Genomic DNA, 20,565 nt, shown 5'->3' on the forward strand with positions numbered 1-20,565 from the left:
TACAAATATACCCTGGCCATGCTGCAGTCTGGGACGCTATGCGATCTCGTAGGATGAAGAAAGGAAGCTGCCATATGGACAACTTTCGGCAAGTATACCTCCTCATACTGCAGATTGTATGGTTATTGTTAAGTTCTTGATGTCTCTACATGGAACCCTATATGATTACAAGAGCGGGGCCCCAGCAACCATGTCCATTACCGCTCGCCCGGGGTCGGATGCACCACCCTGCAAGCCGAAAGCAAACAGGGTCTGCTACATTCCCAACCATCTTGGAGATGGATGCTTCCACACCATCAACTGACCAGGATAATTTGGAGGGTACAGGCACTACAGGGATACATATGGTCAATGACAGCTTCGATACGTCGTTTTGCAGAGACTCCTGGACCGATTTACGACTATCATCCGAAGGCATTTGGTTAAAATGTGCTCTACATCCCAATAGCCCACTAGAAGGAAGCGGAGACTGTGGATGGCGGTTGATTTACTCGCCTGTATTAGAAAATTCACCTACCTTTGAACACAGATGTGACAAGGACCATTCTTACAGCCGACCAGCAACTGTCCGAACGAGTCTTGACTCTTCAATTTCTCCTTCGGCATCAACTTCCACCCTCGAGTCTAGTGATACAAGCATATCTGCCACCTCTGTACGGAAAAAAAGCTGCATCACAAACCTCAGGTCGCAGTATTCATTTACCATGGCTTCATCCCCGAATTTACGACTTAGCCCTGCACCACCTCATTCTCCCGTATGCTCCATTGTTTCAAGGAGCGCTTCCCCACGCGCGGTAGAGCTTGTGCAACTCCTGGATCATCTCAACTCCTTTTGCGTTCTTGACACGAAATCACCAGGCAATGCAGTTGTTGCCGCTTCCAAGGATATATACTCTGCGAGTGGAAAGGGAGAAAAATTCCCACTAAATATTAATATTCTCGAAGAAGAACCATGCCCTGTGGTTTCAGGGTTCGATGAAAATGGGAATGATGTTTCATACCTTATAATCGCTACGAGGTTGATTACCGCGACTTCCGGGGAATGCAATTTACTTCTTACAACACTTCTTGATATCACAGACTTTCTGTACGCTGCCACACTAGAGGACCTAGAGCTAAGGCAGAACCCAAAGGCATGCGAGGCTGAGAGCGGCATATTACCGAGCATTAATTCACGAGTCAATCTCAGTGCTGCGGAGGTGATTAATGCTTCACCAAACCTCCCGGATGAGATCAAAGCGAACGGGGTACATCGGAGTCAAACTCCTATGAGCATAGGCCCGTCTCAAACAACAGAGCAGCTGCTCGCGGAATTTAGCGCAGAGCTTCTTTACATCTACAAGGACATATTTATCCTAGCGCGCTCACTCCAAGACAGCACGGTTTATAAAATATCTCATGTTTCACACTCTCTACATGCCGAGGGTGAATATATTCGCAGCCACCTAAAACACACCCCGACTGAAAAGATGAAGCTCCTCAGTGAAAGTTTGGGAAAGAACACTCGATTTGATATTGTTGTTAATTGGGGATATTATGGCGTAGAAAAGCGGCTATATTGTGTCCCAATATACTGCTGTGAATCATGGGATTGGGTTTGTACGATGACTGATGTTGATGTTCCCCATCTTTGGCGTCAGAGTAGGATTTAAATTCGTTTTATAGATGTTTTTTAGTTGAGCAGATTAATGATATAGACACTTCGCCTACTCATTTACCCTTCTGTTATTTTGAATTATATAACCGCCCCTGATGTAAATATGATTTGCATTGAACCAACCCGCCAGAGTAACACTTAACTCTTCGGCATCGTGCTAGGTCGGAGATACCGGCCCTACGAACCAGATTCAAGGTCACAGCTCGAAGATATCCTGGATGTGGATCCACCCCGCAATCTGCATACATAAGTGTAACCCAGGATATGTTGGTTACATCCAAGATGAGTGTTCTCTCCACCTCAGTTCAGCTCTTGGGGACGGCTATATCTGTAATTGGATGGCGTTCTCCAGGATGTATGCATGCCCGCTACATACCACCTAGAAGGATTATCTACAAAGATTCAAGCTCGGAGCGGATTTATAAGGGTCACACGGAAAGAATAAGCATATATGGTCAAATACTTCCCGTCAGGTTAGCATTAACTAATTACTTCTTCTCACTAACAAAGTGACTTTAGGTTTGGTGTTTGAGCCTAGGAGTATCATCAGATGTTTGTTACTAGCAACAAATATGTTGCCATTTTGGCACCTCTATTCATACTATCGCTCACAGCCAATGCTAAGGGTAATGATATTGATCTGACACAATATGTCGATTTGTTTATTGGAACTGAAGGTAGTGTTGCTGGTACATCATACAATGGCGGAAATGTTTTCCCTGGCGCAGCGTATGTTCTCTACACATCAAAGCAATATAAGTATCTAACTGGCATCAGGTTACCCTTCGGAGTAGTTAAAGTGGGAATCGATACCATAGTGTACTAGGCTCTGACATTCCGATACATTTGTGGTATGATTGTTCCACGGCTAACTTCTTCGCTCAATAGCCATGATGTGGACGAGAAGAGGAAAGTCGACGTGAATGCAGGGTATTCACCCGACGGGAATGTATCGGCTATATCTTTCATGCATGAGAGCGGAACAGGAGGTGCGCCGAAGTATGGGGTGATATCTCAGATGCCACTTTCAACCCTTGACCGGGTGGACATAGCCGACAACAGGACATATATGCAACCTCGAGTCGGCAAAGACTCCGCATCAGTAGGGTATTATAAGACTAGGCTCCGAAATGGAATTACAGTAGAGATGTCTGCTACCGACCACGCCGGGATTCTCCAATATACATATCCACCTTCCACTGGAAAGTTCGTCTTAGTTGACTTAAGCCATTATCTGCCAACCCATGGAGAACCAAGCGCAAACCAGATGTATAGCAATGGGAAGATTGATATACAGGACGGTGGGCGGACGTATACCGGATATGGTATTTATCGAGGAGGCTGGAACGAAGGTATGAGTTTTCTTCGATATCTTTGATCCAGAATCTCACCAAAATTAGGACCGAATTTCCAGGTTTTCATGTGTGCCGAGTTTGATATAGCTCCGACCTCCGCAAAAACATGGCGTGCCCCATATACTGATCCATATGATGAAGGTCGAGGAGAGGCGAAGTTTTCAAATCAGCAAACAATCACAGGAGGACGAGAAGGTTATCAGTACGCAGACAGAATCGGAGCTATTTTCGAGTTTCCATCAGACACAAGGATCTTAAAATCCAGGATTGGTATCTCATTTATCTCAACCGAGAAAGCATGTCAGTTTACTAATGAGATAAGGTCCTGGAACATGAACGATACTGTGAATGATACAAAGGGTCGGTGGAATAGTGAAGTCCTGAGCACAGTAACAACGTCGGATACCAATACAACGAGACGGAAAATGTTGTATTCCGCTCTGTATCGTTCGCATTTGCTTCCTAGTAACAGGACGGGTGAAAACCCTTATTGGGAATCGGCAGAACCTTACTATGACGATTATTATGCCATATGGGATACCTTCCGATGCCTAAACAGTTTCTACTTATTAACCAAGCCTCAGTTCGCGGCAGAAACCATCCGCTCCCTGATTGATATCTGGAGATTTGAGCGTTTTATGCCTGATGGACGAAGTGGCAATGCAAACGGAAGGGTATTGATATGCTCGCACTTCTGTTACCGGAGATTATTGCTAACTATGGAGACATAGGTTCAAGGAGGTAGCAATGCAGACAATATCCTGGCAGACGCATATGTCAAAGGCCTGCAAAAGGGTGTTAACTGGACAGATGGGTACTTGGCGATGAGAACAGATGCTGAAGTAGTACCATACAACAATTTCGGACCGGCAGATCTGACTGGCTCCACAAAGGAAGGGCGTGGTGCCCTTCTAGATTGGCTTCAGTATGGGTATGTGACTCCGAGTTTTGGTAGAAGCATTAGCCGGACAGTTGAGTACTCGTTGAATGACTTTGCTCTGAGCCAAGTTGCAAAGGATCTTGCACCAGAAGATTATGATAAGTATCTGAACCGGAGCGCCGGGTGGCAGCGAATCTGGCACAAGAACATCAGCAGTCTCAACTTCACAGGGTTTCTAGCACCAACTTGGCCAAATGGTTCTGTGACACCCGGGTATGATCCGCTCGATTGCGGGGAGTGTGAATGGAGTTCCCATAGCTATGAGGCATTGCCAATTGAATACGGATGGAATGTTCCATTCGATATGAGATCCCTGATCAAATTCATGGGCGGTGAAAAAACGATGGAGCAAAGGCTCGATCAGATGTTTGTCCCAGGACTGCGTAAGGGGGATGTGGGTTCTGGCGGAACAAACACGCTAGGTAGTTTCAACATCCTTGATTCGTTCGTTTCTCGAACAAGCTTCTGATGTTCTACGTCTTTATAGGTACCACGTTATTTAACCCTGGGAATGAGCCGAGCTTCTTCACTCCATTCTTGTACAACTATCTCCCTGGACGGCAGTGGAAATCCGTTCTCCGTCTTCGAGATACGGTTAACTCGTATTATAGTGCTCAACCGTCTGGGCTTCCAGGTTAGTTTCTGATTCTGTCTGTCTGTTCATTCAATTAATAAAATACAGGGAATAGCGACGCAGGAGCTATTGATAGCTGGCTGATATGGAATTTCCTGGGTTTGTACCCTGTGGTAACCCAGCCAGTATATCTACTATCAAGCCCATGGTTTGACAATGTTTCCGTGGAGGTGGGGGATAACTCAAGGCTCACCATCACTGCGCAGAATCTTAGCGAGGATAGCTATTTCGTCCAGAATGTCAAGGTCAACGGTAAGATATGGACCAAGAGCTGGGTGAGTCATGATGATATCAAAGACGGTGGGATCATCGAGTTCGTATTGGGCCCAGAAAAGAAGAGCTGGGACACGGGAGAACTTCCGCCTAGCCCCGGACATGTCGAGCTGGATTTGTAGTAGCATTGGTGTTGGTCGAGATTTGTTCGTCTGGTGTCGTCGTTGTGAAGAACAATCAATTGATATTGCGGAAGAAGCAATTATGTAGCTTATTAAGCAGATGGTGTTTGCAGGCTTTGCAGTGTTTATTTACATTCCACGTGATTTAAGGTTTGACCAATGATAAGGCTAGAAAATAAAGTAAACATGCCAAGACATGAGCTATGACGTCTTCCGTGATTTGTCATCCCACCTTAATTGATATCACGAACTTTATTTTTGTGTTTTCTGTTGAAGCAAACCACCAAGAGAATCAGAAGACGCTGCTTGCTGCTTGTCCGGCTATCCCAGATGACTCTCCTCCCTTGCTGCCTTGCTGCCGTTCCTGGATGGCTATTTCTCACTTGTCTGGGACTTTTGGGCCCGCTGAAATCCGACGTTTTTGCTAGGAGTTCTCCGCTTCCAGGGTACTTCTCGATTCCACCTCCCAAGGGTTGGCGAGAACTAACTACGTTTAGACAAATGCATGTGAGGCACTAAACTCAGACGATGTGACGCTTAATTATGTCACTGTGTGCCACTCCACGAGGTTAAATAGGTGGCAGCTCTCCCTCCATGTCTGGTTTGAGCCATTATCTTCACCCGGAGACAACGTGGGTCATATTTTGTTTACGCTGGTCTTCCGTGTATATATGGCCTCGCTTATTTCTTTCCTCTCTCTTCCCACATACTACTAATTTCAATTAGTTGTTACTCTGCTATATTGTTGTCTTTATTAGAGACTATACATCTTTGATATACTGCAAGATGGCCGCGAGCAGTTCAAGGGATGACCCCAAACAACAAGGGGACTATGACGAGACACTTACCGATACGTCCTCAAATGAGGAGCTTCTGGCCACTATTCCCAAAGGCACCATGGACCCGATTTATGAAGCCAAAGCATTGTTGTTGAATAAGGCCATCCTTGACATTGGAATGGGATGGTATCAATGGCAGCTATTCATTGTTATTGGCTTCGGATGGGCCAGTGATAATATGTGGCCGATTATTACCTCCCTCATCTTTACTCCTGTGAAAAATGAGTTCATGCCGTCAAAGGCTCCGCTTCTTACGCTTGCCCAAAACCTGGGGCTGCTGGTGGGTGCTGTCTTCTGGGGATTTGGGTGCGACATCTACGGGAGAAAATGGGCCTTTAACTTGACAATTGGGATCACTGCCGTGTTTGGGCTAGCAGCAGCAGGTTCACCATCCTTCTCTGCTATTGGAGTCTTTGCAGCGTTGTGGTCTATCGGAGTAGGGGGCAACTTACCCGTCGACTCGGCAATCTTCCTTGAGTTCCTCCCATCCACGCACCAGTACCTCCTTACCATTCTTTCGATCGACTGGGCCCTGGCACAAGTTCTGGCGAATCTAGTTGCCTGGCCACTGCTCGGAAATTATTCCTGCCAGGAAAATTCCGAATGCACAAAGTCTGCTAACATGGGCTGGAGGTACTTCCTGATTGCCATGGGAGGGCTATCAATGATCATGTTCCTCCTGCGATTTACTTGCTTCACCATTTTCGAGTCTCCAAAGTATCTAATGGGGAAAGGTCAGGATGAAGAAGCAGTCCGGGTTGTGCATGAAGTTGCCAGACGAAACGGCAAAGTTTCCACTCTTACTATCGAAGACCTAGCCCGCATAGGACCCCCCATAAGGAGCAACGCCAAAGTTGCAGTGCAGCGAAAGCTGTCAAAGTTTGATTTCAAGCATGTGAATGCGCTCTTTGAATCTCCTACCTTAGCATTTTCAACCTCAGTTATAATTGGTGTTTGGGCGTTCATTGGTCTTGGATTCCCTCTATACAACGCATTTCTGCCGTTTATCCAAGCCTCTAGAGGTGCACATTTTGGTGACAGCTCTACCTACATTACTTATAGGAACTCTCTCATTATTGCAGTCCTCGGAATACCGGGCTCTCTTATCGGAGGCGCACTGGTCGAGATACCCTATATTGGCCGTAAAGGGGCCCTCTCATTTTCCACCGCGATGACAGGTGTCTTTCTCTTTTGCTCCACAACTGCAATGACCTCTGATGCGCTACTGGGTTGGAATTGCGCCTACAACTTCATGAGCAACATCATGTATGCCGTTCTATATGCTTATACGCCTGAGATTTTCCCTACCAAGGACCGAGGAACGGGTAATGCGTTGACTGCTGCGGCGAATCGCATTTTCGGCGTTATGGCCCCCATTATTGCAATGTTTGCCAATCTTCAAACAGCCACACCCGTGTATGTTAGCGGTGCCTTGTTCATAGCGGCTGGTATATTAGTCCTGTTCCAGCCCTTTGAGTCCAGGGGGAAGGCTAGTTTGTGATGGCCAAGTTCATATTTACTTGACTACTACTTGCGATGTTCATTTCTTTTCCCTTCTGCCTAATGTCGTTGGCCGGGGGTTTTGCAATGATTTAATATATACCTTAATAAGCGGCAACAGCCCTTACTCTTGTATCACAGCTGGTATGCTGTTAACAAAGAGATCTTGAATATGAACTCCATGAGAGAGAAGACCTCGAGCCGACATGAACGGATCGATGCTAAGCTGACTCGAACATTCATAGGTCACCAGTATTCTCATAGATAACCTGTCGCCATGGCTTAGCTATCCAACGCGCCACCCGAGTATACCCCTATCCCCGGCCATTACCTAACCGCCTCCTCCGGGCCATCGTATAGATTCAGTCACTGCAGTTACTAACTCTTGGAATTCGAATGAAGACTAGAACACTGATGACTATATTTTTGTCATCTTCGTGCGTCAGTTCGTGAACTCAGTAGCTAATAGTTAATGCATATAGACTCTTGTTGGTAGATACTAGTTAGATATTGATAGTTATGGAATAAATAACACGAGAATAACACATGCTGGCTGTTAGTTATTGAAGCTAGCAACAACACACGACCAAACAGTAATACCAGCATCCAGTCAATAATGTAACATCTCGAGGATGGGCTACTTTCTTGCGGCTGTAACGCCATTTGTTTAGAAATCGCCGTCGCCAAGCTGGAATCCATGAAGCGCCTTGCATCCTGACCACTCCGAGCAGCTCTTCGGCCGTCTGCGTCCTCCACTCCTGTTCCACACATCACAGGGATCGCGGCTCAGCACCGGAAATTGGCTCTCACAATAAGAAAGTGTGCAACAGAAAAAGCCGGAGAACGAAGATGAAGACTTTTCCTTGTAAGGTGTAGAATGCCCTGGTTCTGATGGTTATCGGACTCCCTGCTAACCGCATATCTAGCGTATGATCAACGAACGGAGTACTCTGTACGGAGTAGGTACTCTGGAAAGCCACAGCTTGCAGTATCATCGATGCATGAACGGGCCCGCAAGTCTTCACGATGGCTGAGTCGTGCAATACGACTGTCATGTTTATCCCTGCCAAACATGGCTGATTAGCCTCTGAAGGATCACCAGTTGATACTTGCTGGGCCAAAGAGATGGACGGAGGCCTCAGGTTTTCGTCCTTTATTCTGCTCGAACAATCCAGGAACACAGCGGCTACGAAAGGACGGGAGTTCTCCATTGAAAAACAACCCATCTGGTTGCCTGTGAACCGTGGTTGGCTGTGTTTACTGCTATCAGAGGGAGTAGACCGGCTTCAAGATGGGCTGTTCTCTGCTTTTGACATGCGCGTATCTCCTGGTCTCATTTTCAGGCCTTGTCAGATCTGCCTGCGACGCACCGCCATTGTCTCTGCCCATTGGGAATGGCACGATTTCAGATCGAGAGGTTGTGCGATGGGGGTTAGCTGTGGAATTCGGAACTCCTGCTCAGACTATAGTGGCTGCGCTGGATGCGTAAGTCACATTTATATGGGCAAATGCAGACTCTGCAGTCAGTCAATCGCTAACACACCATATCTGTATATAGTGACTGGAACAGTACGTCTTTCTGGAACACGAGCTTCCCGTGCGGTAATTCGAGCCGACCCGCCTGCTCCTGGGTGCATGGAGGGTCTTTCAACGATAAAGGCTCGACGTCTTGGAGAGGACCAGAGAATCCTGAGCAGACAGATAAGAGCCCGGCAGGCGGAACCATAAATATAAGAGGAACGGATATTCTGAATGTGGGATCAGATATCTCACTCGACCAGTTCCCAGTCTACTTTCCAAAGCCAGGAGTCATACCTCAGAATGGTATAGGCTTTGGGCCGGATTCAACCTTTCTCAATCGCCTCTACGATCAGGGCAAGATTGCGTCGAGGTCATGGTCACTATTCTGGGGATGGCAAGGAGCTGAGCAGGAGAACCAGATGGATGGAAGCTTGGTGCTGGGTGGATATGATAAGGCAAAGATGGCTGGAGGTGCACCCCTAACAGCTCCATTTTCAGATGGAGTTGGATGCCCGAGTTCACTGCTTGTCTATCTGAGCAATATTGTTGTCAACCATATAGATGGAAAGAAAACGAGTCTGCTCAATACGCCGGGTTCTGCTTTACGCGCCTGCATCAAACCGGATAACCCCCAGGTTGTTCTTCCGGAGGACGTTTTTGGCAACCTGAAGAAGGCCTTTCCGGGGAAGACTGTTGAGCATTCTACCGGAATCTACCCTTCAAGCCTTGCCTATGAGCCGGACGGCGTGTATGTGCCAATTTCCTCCCCTTAAATATGCAAGACGATACAGAAAACTAACAGCTCCAGGTTTGCTGGCAATATCACCTTCATACTCTCCTCCGGACTTCAGATCACCATACCTAATCATCAACTCGTTCTACCGAACGTAGAAATAGATGATGACGGAAAACAGAAGATAGTTGATGGCAACAAAACTATTAATTTTGGACAGATCAGACATGAGGCTATGTCTTATCTAGGTCAACCGTTCCTTACATCCGCCTATATACACGTTAACAACGACATGAAGGAGTTTAGCGTCTGGAAGGCCAATCCAACAACAGACACAAACTTTGTGACCGTCCGAGGTGGCTCAAACTGCGACGACGATTCTTCTCTGAGTGGCGGCGCCATTGCAGGCATAGTCATCGGTGTCGTTGCTTTCCTGGCTATAGGTGGTCTGGGAATATTCTTCTTCTTCAAACGGCGCAACCAAAACCGGGACAGAGATTCGAAGGCAGGGCTGCCCCTTGTTAATACAAGTCAGAGAGCGGAGGAGGACAAGAAACATAACCATGATATCCCCCTTGAGATGGATGCTGGAGTCAGCCAACAGGCGCCGTCAGAGCTGCCTGATAGGGATTACTCGCCGCAAGAGCTTCCGGCAGACGTCCCAACGTCTAACAAATAAGTGCAGAGTTCACCAGGAACGTTATAATTAATACCTGACGATGTCTTTTCAGCTGCGTATAGACTAGCGAACTTGTTCTGTATACTGATCTTGTTCATTTTAATCAATCACACCATTCAAGCCAGTGAAGAAGAGACATGTGCTCGAAAAGGGCCTTTTAGATACAGTCTTAATCTAGCGCACGCCGCCCCAACCTTCGATACCCCTGAATCAACATTTCCATCACACACCACCCTTTTTTTTTTTTTTTTTCGTTATTTTCATTATTTTTCTGTCGGGGGGTATTTCCTATCTGGACACACATAACTCGACATGATAGACACCTATATCAATGTGCCAGTTCTAGTCCTCGTTCTCATTCTCCGACATCTGCAGACGGAAAAAACCCCTCATGATGACAGCGGTTTCTTCGATTGCAAGGCGAACCTTGGTATAGTCGTTCAGGTTCAAGTCGACTGGTTCGCCAAAATAGGTTGGCAATCCAGCGACGGGTTCATCATCTTCACCATCAGACTCTGGAGATGGTGACCTAGTAGCAGGACGAAGCTCAAATCTTCTATCTGCGGCAGTGTCCAGGACCAGCCCGTGAGCCCCAAGCCAGGCCTCCCTGGAAGCAAGCTCGATAGCGCGGTTGCCAACCATATTGCCTTCAATATCAATAGCGCCTTCAACCTGGATATCATGATCTTTGCCATATTTGCCGTCTTCGCAGACAGCTCCGTCGTCCTCGTCATCCGCAAACTGTTCAGCGGCATAGTCTTCGTCACCCTTTGGAACTTCAATGCAAGCATAGTCATGAGTCCGGTCATGCAAGGCCTACCAACAACGTTAGATTGTTTGAAGAATCGAGCGAACAAATCATGATATCAACGTACGATTCTCAAGCCAGACATATCAAAGCCTCCATTGTCAGCAATCTCTTGCATTTCGCATTGTGCAACAAAGTCACATGCATTGAAGTAGTCAGGGGCATAGAGAAGCTTCATCTTTGGCCCTGACTCGCGTTCATTCAAGGCCTCAGCACTAGGATTAGCCATGACGAATTTATTCAATGCATCAAGGGCTTCCTTCGTCAATGGGTCTTTAGCCTTGGGTTCAGGAGGAGTCTCAGGCCGTGGAACTCTAGATCGAGCTGGAGCTGAAGCTGATCTGGGTCTCAAAGCATGTTTCGTTTTCCGTTTCTTGCGTTTGGGGGATTCAGGGCTGCCGCAGCGTTTGCTGAGATCCATGATCACCGCTGAAGGGCTGTTGAAGTGGTTTGTAGGCTGAATTCGGTCGAAGTCAGAGTTCAAATATAAACTGGAAGGATAGTTGTTTGTTTGAGGAGAAGAGAAAGGAAGTGGAAGACTTTTTTGATAGCTTCAAGACATGGCTGAGAGTGCAGCAGGACGACGCTCAGGGGCTGTTACCAAATTTTGATAAGTGAGATTAATGCTATGGCTATAAACATATATGCTTACAAGGCTGTCTTATTATCTGAATGCTAGTATATAGATATAATACTATGTGCTTTGCTTTGATATTCCATCTAGTTAACCTCTAGCTCTAAGAGAGAGTATCAAAGGGGTAGGAGTAATATCAAAGCCTCCCTAAGAGATATGGAGACAGAACATTGGTCAAGTGCACCAATATATATATATTAATGTCCAGTATAATAATGCTCTCACTTCACTGCCATCCTCTAGTGAAGAGTCATTTCAGAAGGCCCTGTAAGTAAAACTGTAGCTTTGATAGCAAGCTTTTTCAATCTCGCATCATATTGGGAGTCTTTTTTCTTATTCCCTTTGTCCTCCACATTCATATCCTGCTTGTACCCCAGGACAAATATGTTTTCGATCTCTAAGGCTTCTTCGTTCTGGAAATCGAACTTTCCAGAGACTTTGAGGACCCCTTCGTGGTATTCAAAGTTGATTTCTGATGTATGTGGTTGCTCAAGGGAATCACCATCATCTAGATAGAGACTACCTTCTGCGTTACCCTCACGGTCGAGGCAGATGACAAGTTCGAATGGCTGTTTTCGTAGCTCGGTGGTTGTATTGGCGCTGTCGGCGCGCATTGGAACAATTTGTCCGCCGCGGAAGTGAAGGGGAATGTGCGTGATGGGAACATTCTCCATTGTGATCACTTCTCCCTTTCCTTCAACAGGTTCCCCTGTATAGTAATCATAGAAAATATCATCAGGCAGATATATGTCAACACTTGTGGCACCTTCGCCCGTTACCGGACTAACCAACAGAGCATCGCCGTAGAAGAACTGTAGGTCGATTGCAAAGGTATCTTTGTCCTCTGGGTAGATGTAGAAGAGTGGGTTCAAAACAGGGTCTCCAGACTGTGTTTGACGGTGGAAAGCAGTGTAGATGTAGTCAAGGAGTTTATATCTGATTCCAATGGCAGCCCTTGCTGCCTCGGTTACAGACTCCCAGCGGTAAAATTCCTGGTCTCGGCCAGCAATATCGTTGTGGTTCCTATAAAATGGATAAAAGGCGCCTAGCATAGCCCACCTAGCACATAATTCTTCCGTGACGTTACCTCCAAAGCCGCATACGTCAGCTCCTACCATGGGAACCTGGTATATGGCTGCAAATTGAAGGATCTGGGAAATGGAAAATCGGTACTGGCTCCATTCACTGAGGTTATCACCAAGCCTGTATTAGGTTAGCACTGCAACACATTTGAAGGAAAGTGTACGCATACCAATGCCCAACATGAGCTCCAGCCCCAGCAAAAGTACTTCGAGTGATCACCATGGGCCTTTTTGTCGGACGGCGAGCTAAAAGAGATTCTCGACTGGCACTGCTCATCACTGGGGAACCTTAGTTTAAAGTATATGGAGAGGCAGAAGTCTAAAACTTACTGGTGCCGTAAAGGTTATGAGTATCATACTCAACTAGACCGTTGGCATGAACCAAGTCGGTATTCAAGGTCTTGTTGCTGATAGATCCAGCTTCGTTCTGGATCTTGTATGGCGGGTCAATAAGATCACGACCTGGCAAGCCAGCTTTGCTTCTTATTCTGGTTCCATCACGCTTGAGAAGCTTAACGCTACCTGGCTGGAGTTTATCCGGGAATCCAGGTAGCGGTCTTGGGATTGGTCTGACGGGTGGAGGAGCTGGTGGTAGATCATGGTCTCTTTCCCACCCTTCAGGGTCAGAACACGGCCAATCGCAAAAATTGGAAGCCTCGTTCATATCAATCCAGAGCGCATCGATGTCTATTCCATTTTCAGGGTTGAAGAACAGTTTGAACTCATTATTCCAGTAATCTTGAGTCCCAGGATGAAACCAATCAGGAAATGCAGTGACACCAGGCCAGACGGCACCTAGAGATAACTTAGTAGAGTAAATAGAGGGCGTAGAGCCTCTAACTCACCTTTATAGATTGATCCGTCCCTCGATTTCATGAAGACGTCTTGCTTTTTTCCTCGCTCAAAGGCGTCATTGTCGCCGTAGCTCACTGCTGGATCTACCATGACAATGTAATGCTGGTCGTGATCATGGAGGTACTTTACTAGGGCTCTCATCTCGTCTATGGGGAAGCGCTTCGAGTCCAGTGTGAAGACTTTGCGTCCGTCCATATAGTCAATATCCGTCCACATGGTTTCCAAGGGGATACCAGCTTGGCTATAGTTGTAGACCACCTCGGCAACGTTGAAAGCATCCTGGTAGCCATACCGGCATTGATGAAACTAGATTCGATCAGTATTGAGTCTTTCATAAATTCAAAGGTAAAGAGCGGCATGAAGGTGAAAGACTTACTCCAAAGCCCCAGTAGGGCATCATGGCTGGCAGGCCAACCACTTCAGCATATTGAGAAGCAACCTCCTTTGGTGTCGGTCCAGCCATGAAGTAAAAGTCAAAGACGCCTCCTAGGGTGTTATATTCCAGGTACTTTTTTCCAGTACCACCATTCGCACTCCCTACCTTGACATCCATGCCATTGGAGTTCAAGAGAAAGACACCGTGAGTACCTGACTTTCCCCTATGATCAAAATAGACCGGGTGGGAACCGTACAAGTTAGTTCCAGGAGGAATTCCAAAGGCATCTCTATTCCAAAGAGTAGTAACAAGGTCTTCTGTCTGTAGACGCAGAGGGTCACTATGCTCCCCTAGTCCGTACAAGTTGGGCTCATCCGGCAGAGAAGTGCGAAGGCGTAGATACTGAGACTCAAAGATCAAGGGAGAATTGGATGTATCAAAGATGACCTCGTCAGTAGCTCGCCTGGTTATTTTGAAGGAGAATGGCTTCTGGGTCATGGAGAATCTTAGAGCTGATTTTTTTGAGGCACTGTCATCCTTTTCAGACTCTGGCCGAGGAAACACAGACTCAGGGACCTGATATACGTCTTCCTTGGAGTCTTCAATGATAACATGCAACCGTTCATCTATTTTTCCCATTAGTACACATTGTATATAGGTAGTCAACATGACGAGGTGCCTTACGAGTCTGGTATTCAACACGCAGCTTCAACTGCCTGATATCCTTGCCGTAAACATTGCATGCTTTGCCTGCGAGCTGGAGTTCCGCTTTCAGAGTATGTCCATTGTCCCTGACGTTGGACACCTTGTACCCGGGACACTCCTCCAGGGACGCAGCAACCGACAAAGCAGTCGTAGCGAACACTGCAGCGAGGGCGAGTGTACGCCCAAACATATTGAATCTCACCGCAAGAGAGGATATTTTTTAACTAGTTAATCATGTACTTTCTAGCTTGATATATCGACAGAGAGTCTTCAGGACTTGACATACAGCCTAGATCAAAATAAACGGCATTTCTGGCAGTATAAATAGTTACTGCGTCGGCGCCCACCGGGGGGAAGAGGAGAGTGCAGCAATGCAACTGCTTAGCCAGGCCCTTCTTCATCTTGCTTTCTTTGCTTCTTTTCCTTGCTTTCTTGCTTTTTTGGCCTGGATCCGGGTGAACACGAACGGTTACAGTGTTGGAATCCAAGATCCAAGAAGCAGATGCAGATGCAGATGCGGGCTCCGTTACATTGTGAGAGGTTAATGCCACCGGCGGGGCAGTTAACTAGTTATTTGCCCTGGTCGGTCACTATGTTTCCCTTGGGTAGATATCCCCAAGGAACCCTGTAATATCATCGACGCCCTCCGGCTCCTTGACCCAGTGTCCGTCATTGTCTGCACCCGTATACTCCTTGAAGACAGCGTGCATCCCCAGCTGGGCCAGGCCTGCAGATGCCTGTCGGCCCAGCTCAATGTCCACCCAGGCGTCATCTGTCCCATGTAGCAGCAGTACTGGTGTAGACAGCATCTTCTTGACCTCTTCATCCGTAGCTTGGATCTGCTCTCCACATCGAGTCGATATAACATCTTGCAAAGACTGAGATGGAGACTGACATTGCATATCGCCGGCAAACGGTAGCCAACCAGACATGCCTATAAAGCCCCCTATCTTGCCCTTGATTCGTCCGGGAGAGCATAGGAGTGTCCAAAGAGCCGTTGCCATGCCCTGGCTCATCCCAATGAGTACAAGCTTGTCGCTCCTGCCTCCAAGAAGTGCGATTTCGCTCTCCAGGAGGTCCAGTAGATATGCCGTAGACTCCTTTAATCCCTCGACCTGAAGGTCCTGCTTCTCTGAGATATTCACGAGAGAATAGATATCAAACCAGGCTGTCATATTCTCCTCGAATACAACACTCCATCGCTCTCGAGACGTGGGGAACACCCATCTACAGCCAGGAAAGTGGGCTGGTAGATTCTTCTTCTCGGACGTGGGTGAGTCAAAGAACTCTTCGGCAAAATCAGCACCGTTGCTCGCGCGGCCGTGGAGGAGAATGGCCGAATGGGTGTGAGCGCTCCTGGGCTCGACAATATGAAGTGCTGGGAAGGCCATTTCCATACTTCCTATCTCCAATATCGTCGCCTTGAACGACGAAGCCTTAAGTTGTTTGGGCGAAACAGCAAATCTGGAGGCAGCGAGATGTTGTAAGCTGATAGTGCGTTTCAATCGCATCTGGCCATTAAATATGGCGGAACTGGCCAGTTATAAAGACCCTCGATACTCGACCCAGTTATCCTCTTGACAGGGCTATATTCGAAGGAGCTCTTTTATATACTGGCCACATGTCCATTCTGATTCAGTTGCTCAATCCTGTTGCATTAATAGCTTCACTGGAAAGAATTCCTTGGATATTAGTTATATACAAGTTACAAGATTGAATCGCATAGTTACATGATAGCTGAGTAGTGACTAGATAGTAAGGATATTCGCATTCTAGACATCATACATTCTCTCAATTTACTCATAACAATAATAGGTATAAACAGGAAGTAATTCTTCGCTCGCCATATGATAGATAATCCAGAAGGGAAGGTATCAAGAAATCAATATTCAACAATACGTCTCTTGATATGCTCAAGCATCTCCATAGGCAGTTCCTCCTCCTTAATCAGCCCGATAGCCAGGATATCAGCCCAGAAGAACAATGCTCGATCCTGTGCGTAGGCGAGATAATCAAATTCATCCGCAGCCTCGTCGACCTCCGCCTCCTGCAGCGCCTGGTCAGTAGCTGCAAGCATCTTCTGCACATCTACCGTTTCTTGGGTAGGCGTGGTAGATGCATCGTCGGTACTCTCATCGCTATTTAGAGCAGTTTCCTTGTTGTTCTTGCCGCTGGCCGCGTCGGCTGTAGAAGTATGTGCTACCGGAGTGCTTGTTCCTGCAACGGCGGCCTCGAGACCAGGGACTTTGGCCTGCACGATACCCCATGCTACCCACATAGCTGAGTTAGCTACGCGCCAGACCCGAGCTTCATGAAGCAGCTTTTGTACTTCTACCTCGAGCTCTTCATCGATTTGGTCGTCTTCGCTTATCGAGAAAGGTACGGAAGGGATATATGTATCTAGGCTTAAGGGAGCAACACGGGGGCTACTGATGTATGTCGGTCTAAGGCCCGGTGTGGTCATGGTACTTGACACTGAGCTAGTGGATAAGTTATGGCCTGAGGGGTAGGTGCTGTTGTTTGTCTCGGAGATGAGACGGGGCCGATGAGTGAGATAGGCGCGGATGAACCGTTTTTGCTCTTCAAGCGTTGGATACCAGGCTGTGTTACATCTCCAAGGACGGTCCTCATCATGGTAGTTATAGCACCATTCCGTCTATAGACGTTAACACCTACTCCTTAAATCATAGACAAATACGTAGGCGGACTTACGAAGTGGTTGGCAAACTCTGCTCCTCGCATATTGGCTGCCGCATATTCAAAATCAATAACGATAAGCTGCTTATGTTCGTTGGCGGGAAGCAATAGTGGTGATTCCCCGCTTGGCTCGAGACGAAGCAGGTTTCCGTATTGCGTCTGTACATCGTTTGTTAGTCCTGGCTAATGCAGTGTAAGGATGATTGAAGGGAACTCACGTCGTTATGAGCAAAAATTAACCGACGGGTAATCTCTTCCATTCCACCAAAGCTAGCAGCCAGCCATTGGCGATATCTCTCAACCATACCCCGGAACGTTTCCCAGGGGACGCCGCAGACGAATCCTCGTTTTCTCCATGGCTCTTTGACTGATCTGCCTCCATTGTGGTCTGCGAGGATTTCGCTGTCAAGCCAGGTGGTCACCTTCTCGCAGCGATTGACCCATTTGTCCCAGTTCTTCCATAGACCTGGGCCACCCTCTCGTTCTTCAGGCAGTAAGTCGATACCCTCATGGAGTTCTCTCATACGTTTGGCGATCTGGATGGATGTCTCTGGTATACGTAGGTCGCGAGTTGTCAGTGTACGAGCATGTAAGTACTGCTCAAATCTGCCATTCTTAAATGTTCCTAGTACCCGTGGCCCTATGTTCCTCTTCCCCAGACGGCGAAGGACTTGAAGTTCATGCTCTCTGTCGATAAGATGTTCGACTTGAGGGCCATAAATACGAAGAAGCAGTTTTCTACCGTTCATTAGTGATGCTGATCTTCCATACAAGATAAGAGGCTTACTTACGGAGGAGGTTTTCTAGGCAAGCTCTGGCTAGAAGTAGACTGAGAATATTTGGACATGTCCTTTGGAGGCGAGACTTGATATACGGCATTGGTAAGTGCGCCGCTCAAACGAACAACTTCAACTTCGCCCCCTGCGTCGAGAGGAACTCTTCTCCAACCCTTAAACCCAAGAGTATGCGTCAACCGAACAATCTCAGACTTAAAATAAAGCCAGTATTCTTTATCTTTGTTGGTAGCAGGCTTGCTACCCTCAGGTTGTGTCGCTGTGTCCGAGTCGGCCTCACCACCGGAATATAGAAGTGTTTTAGAATTATCAAGTACAACATCAGCACTGGGAACAGACATTTCATTATCTGTGTAATCGGAATCTGACGCCGAGCCACGTCGGAGGCCCTTCAAGCCGTAACCTCTTTTCCCCTGGCCCCATGAACCGCCACGTCTTCGCCTCCATGGCGCTCCAGGAGATCCTGACAACCCATCTGTAGAATACTGCGAGAGGATTTTCTCCAGTTTCTCCAGTGCTAGAGTTGATTCGGGCACTTGTGCATCTCCAGAGGCAGAATTGTCACCTAACAGATCCCCCTTGAGAGGTACAGATGTAGATCGTGGTGTCAAACGGGGAGACTTTGCAGTAGATGTAGATGGTAGGCCAAGTTTTGACTTCTCTTGGTGCAGCCATTGATGGACCTGACCTAGCAGAGCATGGTACTGAGCCTGTATACTGACATCATCGGCTGTACTACTGCGGAAGAGAAACGACTGTGGCTCAGAGGTGGGTGGTGGTAGGGCCGGGAATGATGAGATGGATGAAGACAGCCGGTCCTCATCCGAGGGTGCGGAGGATGTTGGCAACCCAGTGATGTTATTATGTGAATTTGCATTGCTGCTTGTGCTCAAGTCGCTATTTGAACGGTCAAGGCTAAGATGGGAGATCTGACTTGATACTGACTTGAGGGAGGCGGACGAAGATTTTGGTAGACCCGGTCGAGTCGAGACTCCCCTTTTCCCCGAACGAAAGGTCTTTCGAGTCCCTGTGGTATCTGGGGTTGTTGTATGAGGCTGTTGCCGCTGCTGCTCCTCCCCTGACTGACCTACAGGTGCTGTTGATGGTGCTGATGTTGGTGCATTGCTGGTGGCTACTGATGTAGATATTGGCTCTATATCTTTGGTATTGAGAGCTAATCGGATCAATGTTAGCAAAAGTGATTCCTCTTTTCTGTGTGTGTGTCTCTCTCTCTTTATACTGTAGAGTACAGTTTTAAACAATATGACTACATGTCTCCTTGAAATTCAGTCTCAATAGGCTAGAAATGTAATCTGATACAAGAAAGCAGACTCTATCAGAGCACTCTCTAGCCCTTAAATATCACCAACTGCCAACAAGCAACATAAGCATGTCATACAGACTGAAAAACACTGCAGCAGCTGAAAGAGAGTCAAATGGATAAAATAAAGGGGGTAAAACGGTGACTCACTAAGGTTCTTCTGTGTAGAAGGGCGTGTTGAGCTATCCATGCTTCCTCGCTGTTCTGTGGTATATAGTATGTGCGCAAGTAGAAGAAAAGCAAACAAAGAAAGAATAAGAGAAAGAGAAGAGAACCTCCAAAGATACCAGCCGGAACAGAATAGTTTCTTGTCCAACAACAGGTCAATATTCTGGAAGGGAGATAGAAGATGCCATGAGAAAATAGAGATTAGAACAGGCAAGCAAAGCAGCGACCCTTCTTCCAACAGCCTCCAAAGAACAAGGAAAACCAAGAATCTAATGAATGTAGCTATCTGTCCGGACGCTAGTTACTCCTTTCTCTTATTCTGTTCCTCTCTTTTCCTTGTTTTCCCTCCCTTTGTCCTCGATGCCTTTATATCACTTCTTTTGACCAGTAGACAGTCCGATTCCGCGAACAGGCTGAGGTTTTGTCAGTTCTTCTGGCAGAGAGAGATTGTGAGAGAGAGGCGAGAGCATGTAAGCGAGCGAGCGAGGATTGTGTGACGATCGTCTAGTGCCGGGTTGGATTAAAGTGGAGGCTCAATACATAAGCTTGATGCTTGACGTTTGATCCTTGAAAGCCAACGTGGATCGGCCTGGAGGACTCTGTGCGCCGTATGTAGTTAAGTTATATGGGACGGTTAGTATCACTCAGCCAGCAGGGTACTCCATGAAGCTTGAAAGCGAGAAAAAGAGAAGCGCTTAAAGACGATGAAAGACGGAGAAGACGCTGGACAAAACTTGGAAGTTGAAGTTTTGAAGTCGATGAAAGAAGCGAGGAAAAGAAGAAAATGGAAAAAAGAAAAAAAAAAAACATGTGACTCGAAAGGGTTCAGCCTGATAAGGTTTATTGCAGAAAGGACGCTTTGCCATTTTAAG

The 20,565-nt window shown here is 47.1% G+C and overlaps 8 protein-coding genes across 8 annotated transcripts; 4 read left to right on the forward strand and 4 right to left on the reverse strand.

Annotated features, from left to right (window-relative positions):
* Nucleotides 1-278: 278 nt before the first annotated feature.
* TERG_08057 (uncharacterized protein) lies at nt 279-1,652 on the forward strand (the record flags this gene model as incomplete). Its single annotated transcript, XM_003231223.2, has 1 exon — nt 279-1,652. One exon carries the CDS (start codon nt 279-281, stop codon nt 1,650-1,652), a length of 1,374 nt encoding a protein of 457 aa, XP_003231271.2.
* Nucleotides 1,653-2,207: 555 nt separating this feature from the next.
* On the forward strand, nt 2,208-4,981 carry TERG_08058 (uncharacterized protein; the record flags this gene model as incomplete). Its single annotated transcript, XM_047748878.1, has 6 exons — nt 2,208-2,386; nt 2,546-3,009; nt 3,058-3,686; nt 3,744-4,374; nt 4,440-4,586; nt 4,635-4,981. The coding sequence occupies 6 exons, from the start codon at nt 2,208-2,210 to the stop codon at nt 4,979-4,981; spliced, it is 2,397 nt and encodes a 798-aa protein (XP_047604869.1).
* Nucleotides 4,982-5,767: 786 nt separating this feature from the next.
* Nucleotides 5,768-7,321, forward strand: TERG_08059 (uncharacterized protein; the record flags this gene model as incomplete). The annotated part of the gene is made up of 1 exon (XM_003231225.1): nt 5,768-7,321. One exon carries the CDS (start codon nt 5,768-5,770, stop codon nt 7,319-7,321), a length of 1,554 nt encoding a protein of 517 aa, XP_003231273.1.
* Nucleotides 7,322-8,611: 1,290 nt separating this feature from the next.
* Nucleotides 8,612-10,253, forward strand: TERG_08060 (uncharacterized protein; the record flags this gene model as incomplete). Its single annotated transcript, XM_003231226.1, has 3 exons — nt 8,612-8,805; nt 8,879-9,589; nt 9,650-10,253. The coding sequence occupies 3 exons, from the start codon at nt 8,612-8,614 to the stop codon at nt 10,251-10,253; spliced, it is 1,509 nt and encodes a 502-aa protein (XP_003231274.1).
* Nucleotides 10,254-10,595: 342 nt separating this feature from the next.
* On the reverse strand, nt 10,596-11,482 carry TERG_08061 (uncharacterized protein; the record flags this gene model as incomplete). Its single annotated transcript, XM_003231227.1, has 2 exons — nt 10,596-11,069; nt 11,129-11,482. The coding sequence occupies 2 exons, from the start codon at nt 11,480-11,482 to the stop codon at nt 10,596-10,598; spliced, it is 828 nt and encodes a 275-aa protein (XP_003231275.1).
* A 452-nt stretch (nt 11,483-11,934) lies between these two features.
* Nucleotides 11,935-14,903, reverse strand: TERG_08062 (uncharacterized protein; the record flags this gene model as incomplete). Its single annotated transcript, XM_047748879.1, has 6 exons — nt 11,935-12,898; nt 12,948-13,056; nt 13,108-13,572; nt 13,623-13,938; nt 14,009-14,634; nt 14,693-14,903. 6 exons carry the CDS (start codon nt 14,901-14,903, stop codon nt 11,935-11,937), a joined length of 2,691 nt encoding a protein of 896 aa, XP_047604870.1.
* A 400-nt stretch (nt 14,904-15,303) lies between these two features.
* Nucleotides 15,304-16,224, reverse strand: TERG_08063 (uncharacterized protein; the record flags this gene model as incomplete). The annotated part of the gene is made up of 1 exon (XM_003231229.1): nt 15,304-16,224. The coding sequence occupies one exon, from the start codon at nt 16,222-16,224 to the stop codon at nt 15,304-15,306; it is 921 nt and encodes a 306-aa protein (XP_003231277.1).
* A 371-nt stretch (nt 16,225-16,595) lies between these two features.
* Nucleotides 16,596-20,430, reverse strand: TERG_08064 (uncharacterized protein; the record flags this gene model as incomplete). The annotated part of the gene is made up of 5 exons (XM_003231230.2): nt 19,676-20,430; nt 18,202-19,378; nt 17,629-18,148; nt 17,426-17,569; nt 16,596-17,369 (listed from the first exon to the last, which is right to left on the reverse strand). Exons 1-5 carry the CDS (start codon nt 19,713-19,715, stop codon nt 16,596-16,598), a joined length of 2,655 nt encoding a protein of 884 aa, XP_003231278.1. The 5' UTR covers nt 19,716-20,430.
* Between the last annotated feature and the right edge of the window lie 135 nt (nt 20,431-20,565).

Source organism: Trichophyton rubrum (genome assembly GCF_000151425.1).
Source record: "Trichophyton rubrum CBS 118892 genomic scaffold supercont2.12, whole genome shotgun sequence".
NCBI lineage: Eukaryota > Fungi > Ascomycota > Eurotiomycetes > Onygenales > Arthrodermataceae > Trichophyton > Trichophyton rubrum.